At 37.3% G+C, this 12,930-nt stretch overlaps 1 protein-coding gene across 1 annotated transcript in view; it reads left to right on the forward strand.

The window, feature by feature from the left end:
- The window catches only part of LOC143640969 (fibronectin-like), a 36,266-nt gene that overhangs the window by 12,865 nt on the left and 10,471 nt on the right, over positions 1–12,930 (forward strand). Inside the window, 13 exon segments of the mRNA XM_077108457.1 lie at positions 1,707–1,796; positions 2,985–3,254; positions 4,029–4,145; positions 4,813–4,977; positions 5,620–5,775; positions 6,447–6,560; positions 7,376–7,645; positions 8,820–9,013; positions 9,805–9,892; positions 10,780–10,956; positions 11,839–11,928; positions 12,147–12,326; positions 12,493–12,591. Of these exon segments, the coding sequence (XP_076964572.1) occupies positions 1,707–1,796; positions 2,985–3,254; positions 4,029–4,145; positions 4,813–4,977; positions 5,620–5,775; positions 6,447–6,560; positions 7,376–7,645; positions 8,820–9,013; positions 9,805–9,892; positions 10,780–10,956; positions 11,839–11,928; positions 12,147–12,326; positions 12,493–12,591 (2,010 nt within the window).

The following is a 12,930-nucleotide window of genomic DNA, read 5'->3' on the forward strand; positions in this document are numbered from 1 at the left end:
AAGATTGAAAATAGTGTCCCCATATCTGTTGTGTTGTCATTTTTTCTTGTTAAAGTATCAGCAGATAATCTACTTATCATTTGAAAACTTAAAAACAGTGACTGATTGCTTGGGATAGATCAGGATATTGTGAGGACAGAAGTTTAATTTGTACTTCAAAAAGCATCTGTTGGCAGGATTTCTCAGAAGGCTGAGGTCCTAGAAAACAACTGACATTAAACAAGTTATGGAAATTGTCTCTTTCTAGTCCCTGCCATTTTGAAACAGAATATTTTTTAAAGAAAATAAGAGTAGGCTGCAATGAGGTGCTGTGTTTCACATAAACATTTCTTATTATATTTCACTATTGTGGTACAATGTGTGAGAACATCAAAGATTCCACATAAGCAGAAATGGCTTACATTTAGGGACATTCCTCAATGATGGTCTGAAAACATCCTCTTCCTTTCCAACATGTTCTAGAAAGCAAAACACAAAGAAAGGCAGCTATGTGTGACCATGATCTTGATTTCTTACTTGCTGGCTGGTGAAAGAGAACATCCTTATATTTGCATGATAGCGTCCACAGCACTATTTTTGTTGTAGAGCATTCTGGAACCATTGGTGACCTCATCACCTGATATACACTAAACCCTGCATTGCATGTTGGTTCCTGATCAACCAATACCTATTACATGTTCATGTGTTCTAAGACCTTCTGGTCCTAATGCTATGACCTCAAGGTAGCCATTTCCCCCTTAGAGAATTATTATTATCCTGTTTTAAAGATGAAACAACTGAGGTCCCCAGTTGTTAAGTTACATTGCCTCTGGCAACTAGGAAGGAAGATGTGAAGTTCCAGCATTTAGCCCTCCCTTCTGGTCCTTTTCCAAACCTTGCAGGACCCTCTGCAGAAAGACTGAAGAGTCAACAGTATATAGGGGAATGAGGGTATAGTGAGCAGAAGTTCAAAGGTTGGAAAGCTTCCTCTGTACCCTTTGGCTATATCAAAATGGGAGAAAGGGTTACTCATGGATGTAGGCTAAACTTTTAAAATATATTAATATGGCTCAATTGATTGTTATCCCTTTATCACGTTACCCTTTTCCAATAAAGCTTCATTATTAAGACCATTGGTCCTGACCTGGGTCAATCACTGAATGATCCTGGGCAAGTCATTTAAAAATGATCATTTCTGTTTGCCTCAGCTTTCTTCTTTGTAAAGTGGGGGGCGGTTGTCACCAACCAAACGTCCAGTGGTACTGGTTATATTTTTTTATGTTAAATGTAGTGAAGGTTCCATAAGTTAAATATATGTCAAAACTTGTCAAACTACATATATTAATATTTGCAGTATATTGTGTCATTATAAAACTGCTTTAGAAAATAGTGAACCACCATGTAGAGTCTTGGGGAGGGCTCGGTGATCACCCATGATACCATAGCAGTTGTCTCCTGTGCTCCCAGTGGTCACACTATCAGGTGCAGATAGAACTAAGTCATACAGAGGAAGAACTTAGGACAGGGCTTAGAGAAGACTCAGGGCAAGGTGACCCTTCATCATCACCTGCTTACAGACCGTCTCCAGGTATCCATGTTTACATAGTTGTAAGTAGTTTGCAGGACTAAAAGCTTGTATATGGTTTCGGTTGAAATAGTCCCAGGAGTACTTTGGTTTTTCCTACCTTCAAGCACAAGTGTAAAATGAGTCTCACTTGCCTCTTCAGACCTCTTGCCTGGGACTGAATATTTAGTCAGTGTTTCCAGTGTCTACGAACACCACGAGAGCATACCTCTTAAAGGAAGACAGAAAACATGTGAGTCTTGGAGCAACATGCTTATCAAGTAGCTCTTGCCTACCGATTTTAAAAAAACAAAATGAAACACTACTTCTAAATATACACCTTGTCTTTTGTGGTGATTATGGTGTGGGCAGCCTTGTCATTACTTTTTCTTCAGTGGTCTTAAAAATTAAAAGACACCTCACTCAACAATTAGTAATTTATAATTAGCAATTCAGTCAGTGACATTCTACTCCTGCTTCCACAGTGGACTGAAATTAGTTCAGAAACTTTGCTGTCTATGCTTTAAAAAACAGAAAAACAAAAACAAAACAACAAAATGAAACTCCCAAGAAGAATATCTCATAAACTCTATTATTTTAGAGTTACTGGACATTTCTTTTCATTATACAGTATGTTCTTTCTTAAATATGAATGCTTTTAATTGTTTTCCCTTAAAAAAGCCTATTTTAGTGTGTTTAGTTCTTCATAGTCCAAAAAGGACTTCCCAAAAGGAAGTTGATATATCACAATTTTGTTTGAGTATAGTATTAAATAGAATTAGTGAATATTTCAACTCAAATAAAAATTTGCTGTAAGTCCCAGAAGGGTTAAATAATTTGAATATGGGTTAAATAAAATGAACACTGAATTCTTATTAATTTTCAAAAGTTCTCAATTCATAAAGGATTACCTGCATTGGATCTATCCAGGATAATGTCTTCAGTTTTAGAAAATTTATGTCCAGCTTCATCACCACTAACTCTGTTGACAAATTAGTCTCTTCTTGGGCACAGAAAGCTTCTTTGGTATCTTCTTTAACTTGACAGTGGGCAGATCTTGTCTTACTTTGAGAGATACAGGATGGAACTGGACTATTTGAACATTGAAACACTTGAAAATATTACTTCCCACAGTATTTTAAACACTGGTCTTCAAATGTGATACAGAGACTACTGTAATGATGTGTATACATAACAGGGATTGCTTAGAAAAAGAAAAATGCATGAATTGGCTATTTTGAACTGAGAATATATGATTTTGAAATTCATCTGTGGCTTTGAATCAGTGCCTCATAACCTAAGATTCAGGGCACTTCACTACATTGATGAGAAATGATAAAAAGTTGGGTGGATGTAACTCCCTCCCACCTTCCTCACATGTTAAGCTCATGGTATCTTGTCTTTTTTCTTCCCCTCTTCCTCTCATGGGTGGAAAATATAGGTCTTGATTCCCCATCTGGCATTGAATTTTCTGACATCACTCCCAAGTCTTTCACTGTCCACTGGATTGCTCCTCGAGCTGCCATCACTGGCTACTGGATTCGCCATCATCCTGAGCATAGTGCTGGGAGATCCCGAGAAGATAGAGTGCCCCCCTCTCGGAATTCCATCACCCTCACCAACCTCAATCCAGGCACAGAATATGTGGTCAGCATTGTTGCTCTTTATGGCAGAGAGGAGAGTTCCCCCTTGATTGGCCAACAGTCAACAGGTAACTTGTAGTCTGTTCTTCAGAGCAACCCAGGCTTTCCCATACAGTCGGTACAGTCTATGAAATAACTTAGCTTTATGTAGGCAGAGTCATCTTCTCCCCCCAAAATAGATCATGGTTAAAGACACAGAGAGGCCAGTGAGAGAATGTGTGGAGGAAAATCTCCCTCTTAGAATATAGTGAAGAAAATAATTTCTTTATCCCAAGAAATTTCTCACCTGATTTAGATATTTATATGTTTATAATTATAAAAGTTTTATTTAAAATACAGAAAACCATTTCAAAGTTCTCTTAAAAATATAATGTTAGTATAACAGTGTCATTATTCTTGGAAGATAGATGCTGAAGCACTTAGGGGAGAAGTGTCATCTTGATGTCTCTATCTTAGTCTGAAATGATGTTAATCATTTTAGGTTATTAATGTTAAGAGAGAAGCAAATGTTGCAAATGTTTCCAAATAGTAGACACTTAAGAGGAGGACAGGTGGCTATTCATTGTTATTATTTTTGTGACTTTTCTATGGTCTTACTAAAATAAAAAGTGGAAGGAACAAAATCCTTCAATAAACTTGAAACAATCATTTTATCACAATTTGAATAGTCTCTTAACCACTTTCCTTGAATTGTTCATAACTTTTAGTTCTACTAATTTCATACAGTATTTACATTTTTGTATGAAAGAAACCTAAAAATGATGACCTGGAAAATGAGCAACGAGAATCCAATTATCATTTGAAAGTTATGGATGTGAAGATTTGTCCCTCGTATTTTCTAGTTTCTGATGTCCCAAGGGACCTGGAAGTCATTGCCTCCACCCCCACCAGCGTACTGATCAGCTGGGAAGCCCCTGCTGTTACAGTGAGATATTATAGGATCACCTATGGAGAAACAGGTATGTTGGCTACTTGATGCTTCACATTCTTAAGCAGACCAAAATCTGCTGTGAAGAACCCAAAAGCTCAAAATGGACATAAAATTAAAGTAATTTTGGCAGCGCACTTGCAGACACTTGTCTATTCCATGAATACCTGGACTCTGCATATGATATAGTTGGTTATAAAATCAAGAGAAAAAGTTGATCCAATACAACTAGAAGAGGAATAGCAGAACTGAGGAAAAAAAGATTGTCAGTTCACAAATATATTATCACTGGTCAAATATGATTTTTAACTTTTTCTTCATTTTACTTTTCTGTATTCTCTAATTTTTAGCATAAAAACATTCCATGAAAAAACTTTAAAAGGATGAAGGACATAAAATCCTAGTTTGAGTGAGGGCTTACCTCTCCTCCCTTTTAATATTAATCTACAGCTTAGTAACATTTCAAAGTTAGAATGTTAAAATAACATTAATTGCAATTTTCTCCCTATTTTATATACTTATGAAGGTTTAGTATGTGTATAAATACACCTTCCTGTCCAGGATTTATTAATAACACTCTTTAAAGGGGAATAAGTAATAAAATGTGATTTACATACTGCTTTCAATATGTTAATTAATCAGTAATGCCCAAGTAACTCTAAGCCCCTCACATTATGGACTAATCCCTTTTCACACAGGAGGAACGAGCCCTGTTCAGGAGTTCACTGTCCCTGGGAGCAAGTCCACAGCTACCATCAGTGACCTTAAACCTGGAGTAGATTACACCATCACAGTGTATTCTGTCACTGGCCGTGGGGACAGCCCAGCCAGCAGCAAGCCAATTTCCATTGACTATCGAACAGGTACAAAGTTCTTTTCTGGAACAACACAGGATTATTTATTCAGAAAACTTTTACAATGTTTTCCCAATATATTTTCCTCACTGTGAACTTGATTTCCTTTCTTTCTTCTTCTTTTTTTTTCTATTCTTTTTTGCTGGGGATCAAAGTCAGTACCTTGTACATGCTAAAAAAAGCACCCTACTACTGAGCTATAACCCCCAGCCCCGGTCTTTCTTTTTAATAAGACAAAATCGTTAGTTAACATTATAAGGCAAATATACAAGGAATGACTTCAAGAGCACAGATTTTTTAAAATGTGTTGTTAATTGATATATCTCATGTGCCTCCTGCAAGAAATAGGCAGAAAGATAATTATTCAATAAATATTTGTTGAGAAAGAAATGAATGTATTGATAATTATAGGAAGACAAACACCTACCTGGGGTGTAGCTTCTTTGTGAATGAAGCCATCATCTTGAAAACATTTGTAATGAACACCCCACCCCTCAAAGCTATCTCTTTATTCTTGCAAAAGAAATACCTGGGAAAGGTTAATAGGAATAAGAGATCTTTGAATATGTACCAGAACCAAAGATAAGGACTCTTCTAGTCTTGTCCCCCAGGACTGGGCCTGTACTGGTTTCTTTTTACTTTTATTTGTAGAAATTGACAAGCCATCCCAGATGCAAGTGACTGATGTTAAGGATAACAGCATTAGTGTCAGGTGGCTGCCTTCAAGTTCTCCAATTACTGGTTACAGAGTGACCACCATTCCCAAAACGGGCAAAGGACCATCACAAACTAGAACTGCAGGTCCAGGTAAGAATAACCCTCTTGTCACATACAGCAGGATGAACAGAGTAGGACAACATAATTTTCCTTCTTTACTAGATGGCCACCTTGTCATGGGGACCATACATTTCATGCCACATGTCATGGTTGCCCATTCATGAGCTCAGGACTCAAGATCATTTCCAACTTACTTCACAGTAGCAGTTTTAGGATACACACATTTCTGGTTTTACATGCATGGTTCTGTTTAGTGACATGGGCCTCTTAAATTACCAGATCCATCTTTGTGGTTTTGTTGGTATGCACACCAAGAAGAATAACTGACTTTTTCAGATTCTTGTAGATCTGTTGTTTTTATATTTATATAAAATATTTGTGAAAATAGGATCTCAAAGCAACCTCAAAATCAAGTTAATTTTCTTTCTTCCTTTTTCCAAGAGCACCATCATTCATTGTTGAGGGCATCATATTAAGTTTTTGACCTTCTCCTTGAATGTGATTTTATTCCAACATGGGAAATTGTATTAGCAATAAACAGGTGTGTCCAAGAGGAAATTGATATCTAACTCCTTGATATTTTCATGACAATTCTGCAACTAAAAATTCGAGACCACACATGTTTACTGTCAAACTCCAGAAGTCACTTGGATGACTTTATAGTGCATAGATGCTACATTTGCTTTTCACTCCCCTTGCAGATCAAACAGAAATGACCATTGAAGGCTTGCAGCCCACAGTGGAGTATGTGGTTAGTGTTTATGCTCAGAATGGAAAAGGAGAAAGTCAGCCCCTGTTTCAAACTGCAGTAACCAGTACGTAACAAATGTGTGGTTTCCTTTTCTAAAGTCAAATTTTATTCTTGGGTCTGAATGCCCTCTGCATGTCTTTTGCATTTTATACAGAGGTAGAACCAGCTTATTGTTTAGTTTGTATCTTGAGCTGAGTCCTTGGCAAACATTTTTCTTTCTTCCTGCCAAGTAGTGAACGTACAGGAAAGAAGTTGTGGAACTACCATAGTGAATTGCTGTGCTTTGAATTTCTTTTGCTCCAGTGGCCTCAGCAAAATCTTATTTGCCTATAGCAAATCTACAAAATATTTTGCTAGGACCTTTTTTTCTATGACTGGATGGTAAAGTTGAATAAAGTATACATTATGAAGTTACCATTTTTGGAGGACTGTGGCTGGAAAAACATTTCATATGAATACTTAATAAGAAAAAAAGAAGAGTTTAAGAAAGCTTATAGCGATCTGAATGTAACATTGAAAATCAACATTACCACTTCCAAGGCATAGAAAATCCAGGTCTATGAGACTAACATTACATTGCAAAACAAATCTTAGTGGAACATCTTTAAATCAATGCAAGTATATCCCCAACGTGGGGACATTTGCAGAGTGCCTAGGCATCTCATGTACACCTATTTTGATAAGTTATGCAACATCAAATATTTTCTAAACCAAAACAATTTTAGGCAAGTGTCAAGTAATTTTCCATTGACTAGTGGGTTAATTGCAGTGTAATTCATCAAAGAAAATGGTATCTGCAAAACTGCTTTGCATGTTATAAAAATGCTTATTTCACAACTTGCTTTTCACATGACCTCTTACCATTAATTTGCCTAACAGACATTGATCACCCTAAAGGACTGGCATCCACTGATGTGGATGTCGATTCCATCAAAATTGCTTGGGAAAGCCCACAGGGGCAAGTTTCCAGGTACAGGGTAACCTACTCGAGCCCTGAGGATGGAATCCATGAGTTATTCCTTGCACCTGATGGTGAAGAAGACACTGCAGAGCTGCAAGGCCTCAGGCCGGGTTCTGAGTACACAGTCAGTGTGGTTGCCTTGCACGATGATATGGAGAGCCAGCCCCTGATTGGAAACCAGTCCACAGGTATCTTGGTAATCGCACCACCAGGGTGCTCATGGGAGCAGTGACTTTAAGCCTTGCTGAAAGTCTACTTTATGGGGCTATTCATTCCCATTTAAGGGGTAAATAAATAAATAAAATAAACAACCCTCTTTAGAAAAGATCCTCTTTAAAGAGGAAAGAGGAAAAACAGTCAATTTTAGGTGGTATTAGGTAAATAAATCTGATGAAAAGAAATATTGGAGTAGCTTGGCTTATACATAAGGCCATGAAACCAGACATCTAAAGATGATACTAAAATTGTGGATATTTCCGATGCTATGACTCCCTGTGGTTACTCTCACACTATGTACAAAGGAAAGCAGTTTGGCATCCTAGAGTTTCCTCTAAGAAAAGATCCCAACTAGGACATTTTATAGCAGCATGATTCTGAGAGCACATGGGTAAGACCTTTCTCCCCTGGCAAGATAGCTTATGCTTGTGTATAATTTGCCTAAAGGATTCTGATTCAGACACACAGGAAACAGTCATTAAGGCAAATTCTTTCCATGATTCTTTATCCTCTTGTGCTTTATTGCTGAATCAGAGTGGAATGCTAAAAATTTGTCCTGGTGATGGTATAAACCTTAGCAGTGACAATCTGATTATTGCTCCTTGCTTCTCTTTTCTGCTTCTATTGTGATCTAATTTTCTTCTTATGTTGCACCACAGAAATACTTCAAATTTAGCAGTTACATCTGCCTTGGGGTCCGAATAAAAAGAGACAATAAAAACATAATTCTATCTTTTTTTGGATGGCATACTCTGAATGCCATAAGAACATAATTTATATAGAAAAAGGGCCATTGTTCTTTTCATACAAATACAAATGGAAAATCAATTGTAATGACCAATAAGCCAATATGACTCTTTTGTTTTTTTAAGGAAAAACAAATAACTTTGAAAACCCAAAGTTTCCTAGAGCTCAAGTATTTAAAGTGTTTTCAGGATTTGAGAATTGGCAGATATAGAATACACATTTCAGAAAACTTTCTTTCTTTTGTATCCCTTCTTGTTATGCTCTCCTACTGAATCTTTTCTGGACCAGGGAATCCTCTAATCCAACAAGAGCTATCCCTTCTACTTCCTGGAATTCATTCTATGTTCCCTTCTCCCCACTTCCTGTAAGATAACCTTTGACCAATGACCATCCCAACAGCCATCCCTGCCCCAACCAACCTGAGGTTTACTCAGATTACACCAACAAGCTTTAGTGCCCAGTGGACACCACCCAATGTCCAGCTCACTGTATACCGAGTACAAGTGACCCCCAAAGACAAGAAGACCGGACCAATGAAAGAAATCAACCTTGCTCCTGACAGCACCTCTGTGGTTGTATCAGGACTGACTTCTGTCATTGGAATAAAGTAGAGCCTCTCTTACATAGTTAATTAGGTGGTAGAACATAATCTCATGCTCGATCCAACTGATCTTTTCTTCTCCTGTCAAATAATTTTATTGTGATTTTTTGTATCAAGAGAATTGCTTTTTGTTGACCTAAGCTTTTCCAGATGACTATTGGAACAGAATTTTATAAATAGCTTTAGATTTTGTGCAGCTCTTCTGGAAGTATTCTATATATGTGGGGGCAATTTGCATATCAGTAGACATAAATTCATTTAGTTATACATTTTTTGAGTGATGTCATCTTGGCAAGAAATGTTCTCCAGATTGTACCAACCAACTTGACCCTACCCTCATTAAAAAATTTTTAAATCATTCTAGACTTATATATTAAGACCAGTTACAGGGAAACTACAGAAAAGGGTTTCAGAGACAGAAAAGAAAATTATCTTTGTCTGTGACCATAAAAATTCATGATTTACACCTGTCATATCATAAAAGAAAAAAAAACAGGCTATTACCCATTTTTCTTATTTTTTCATCACCAGTTTTACATGAAAATGTGAGTTATAGCTTACTTGGGCATAAGCCCATAAGAGCTTTTTAAAATTCATTTAATTTCAGTCTGTTGCTGGTCATCTGTAGTGTAGAGATGAAATTAATCTAGGAATTGACAGTGTTGTGAGATTTGTTAGTTTATTTCTTTTTTACTAATAACCACTGAATTATCTAAGCCATGGTGAAACTCCCGGGGCTTCTTGCAATGACACTGCTAAAGCTCACCAAGCCCTTATTTCTAGGTGGCTACCAAATATGAAGTGAGTGTCTATGCTCTTAAGGACACACTGACCAGCAGACCAGCTCAGGGGATCATCACCACTCTCAAGAGTAAGTAATCCAATTTTCTAGTCTCAAAATTTTCTGTATAAACAAAGAATGATAAATGATCTCTCTGGTCACTAAGTTAAAAGTGGAATGAGTCCCAATGTGGAAATTGGTGGGATTCCCTATCTTTTTGACTGTTACCTTTTTTGCCCCTTCAGAAAGTATTCCACTAATACCTAAAATGAAATCCTTTCATAATGGTATAACATTGGTGTTAAAGATTAGGACTAACAGCTACTTTATGCTCCACTTGTTAGAATTTGTTTTACTGGAGTTAGGTCTGGGGAGGACATGTTGATTTCTACTGTATTTTAACAGCACCATAAGTATGGGATCAAATTTGGCCCAGATTTTAGTTTCTGCTCCATCAATAACTTGCTGTGCGCTCTTTCAGCTGTCACATAAAGTGTCAAAAGTTCCATCATCAATAAAATAGAGATAAAATAGGAATCTTTTCTGTTGAGAGAAAAGATATGAAGCCCTATAAAAACGACGAAATACTAGCAATAATACTGGCTATTATACATATAATTGCTAGCTGGCCATGCTATTATAATTCCTACCACACACTTTTACAGTACAGTAAATTAATCATTTTAATACTTACTGAAGATTTGTATGTACTATAAAGTCAGACCTGGGAACCACTGGTAGTATTTATAAAGCTTTTCAGTTCTTCAAAGAAAAAGGCACCCAATGTAACTATTTCCATATTTCCTAATTACTGTTGAACATTCTTTGAATGCCAAGGGAGATAATCTACAAATTATTTAATCAATGTATTTTCTGAAGAGGATGTATTTTTAAAACATAAAGAAATGTTTTAAAAGATCGAAATCTCACCTATATGAGCCAGGCAGGCACTAATCTCTAGCTATAATCCCATGCAGATGTCAGCCCTCCCAGAAGGGCTCGTGTAACAGATGCTACTGAGACCACCATCACCATTAACTGGCGAACCAAGACCGAGACGATCACTGGTTTCCAAGTTGATGCCGTCCCAGCCAATGGCCAGACCCCAGTTCAGAGAACCATCGGCCCAGATGTCAGAAGCTATACCATCACAGGTGAGGGGACCCACCACCTTTACCACAAGTGACAGTCAATCAACATTCACAATGTAAACCAGCTTCTTAGTTATTCTATGTCTTATATGATTCAATTTATTTCCAATTTTTTATGATAACACAGCTTGAAACAGTTATTCTCATACCATAATCAAAAATAGTTTTGTCCTTTGAATCTTTTATTTTGGTCTACTGTGTGGTCTCAGAGAAATGGCTTTTTATCAGATTTGTTCTTTCATCCCTATGCCCTTTCTTATTTAAAAAAAAGTAAAATAATGTAAAACCAAAAGAAATAGGGTCTGAGGATGCGGTTCAATGGTAAAGCACTTGGTGAAGCTCTGGCTTCCATCCCCAGAAGCACAAAAAAATGAAAATAGAAAAGAAAAAAATGAAATGGTGGTGTATAGTTCTTAGCATTAATATAGATTTTAAAAAGACATAATTAATAAAGACAAACAACATTACTTAATAAAGGTCAAAGTTCAGAGGGAATTTGATAAAATAGATCAATTTAGGTCTTTTTGTGCTGTACAATTCTGATTCCAGGTACCAAATAATGACCACCTAATTACCCTATAGAGAAAGTACACTCAGTGGGCCACCCCTCATTCTCCAAGAGGACTGCTTCTAAAGTAGCATTTTTGCATTTAAAAATTTATTTTAGTCGGAGGTCCTTCTCTGCATTAGTGATTTGCTTTTAAGTATGCTCCACAATAACAGTTAATATCCACATCATGTTCTACTTTATTGTTCAAAGGTAGACTACTTCCATGATCTGTATAAACATGGGTGGGTAGATGAGCCAAGAAAATTGCAGGTGTGGGCTTGAAAACTTTCCTAGTAAAGAAGAACACATAGAAACCATCTCCTCTCACATCCCAGGTTTGGAACCCGGCACGGACTACAAGATCTACCTGTATACCCTGAACGACAATGCCCACAGCTCCCCCGTGGTCATCGATGCCTCCACTGGTAACTGCTTTGTGCTGACAGACACCACTGGCTTGTAGTATAATCAGACACATGAACTTAAGAAACAAATGAAGGGTCTTTGTAATATGACTCCCTGTGAACCATGGGAAGAGCTTACAGAATTTCACTCTCTTAAGTCTGATTAAAAGGGCTGGGGGGGAATATGGGACCATTTTCTTGGCTTTTATTTTCTGAGACTTAGTTTTGCTTTCTTTTAGCCATTGATGCACCATCCAACCTGTGCTTCCTGACTACCACCCCCAACTCCTTGCTGGTAGCATGGCAACCGCCCCGTGCCAAGATCACTGGCTACATCATCAATTATGAGAAGCCTGGGTCCCCTCCCAGAGAAGTGGTCCCTCGGCCCCAACCTGGTGTCACAGAGGCCACTATTACTGGTATTGTGTTCCCTCCCTTTCCTCTTTACTCCCTCTGACAGTCTAAGTCTTGAAACTCCATCTGTATCTTTGATGCTATATCATGAGAAAGGGAAGCCCTGCACTTCAAAAGACATTCTCCACACAGTACCCTCCATATGACATGACGTTCTATTCTGCCCATCAGCCCTAGAACCTGGAACCAAGGACACAATCTACATCAGAAGAACCGAGTACACAATCTACAACCAGAAGAATGAGCCCCTGATTGGGAGGAAAAAGACAGGTAAAAAGCACTTTCCGGGTAATGAGAAGAACGTTAAGACTAAACTAATGAATGATGGATTTTGCATTGTAAAAAGGGTCTCTCCATGTTTTGACGCATATATCATGGATGCTTTTTCTAATGGCCCAGTGTATATTTTGTACTCTCTGACAGGAGGAATAACTGAACATCCTCTGTAGAGTTCCATTTTATTTATTTATTTATTAAAAGGCCAGTCAATATAAAACCTTGTTATTACCTTTCAAAAATTCAAATCCGATATGAAATATAAAACCAAGTTGTTATTGCTATTCTTCTATACTTTGTGTTGACTGTTTTTTTTTAAAAAAAAAGGAGGGA

Source organism: Callospermophilus lateralis, unplaced genomic scaffold (genome assembly GCF_048772815.1).
Source record: "Callospermophilus lateralis isolate mCalLat2 unplaced genomic scaffold, mCalLat2.hap1 Scaffold_808, whole genome shotgun sequence".
Classification (NCBI taxonomy): Eukaryota; Metazoa; Chordata; class Mammalia; order Rodentia; family Sciuridae; genus Callospermophilus; species Callospermophilus lateralis.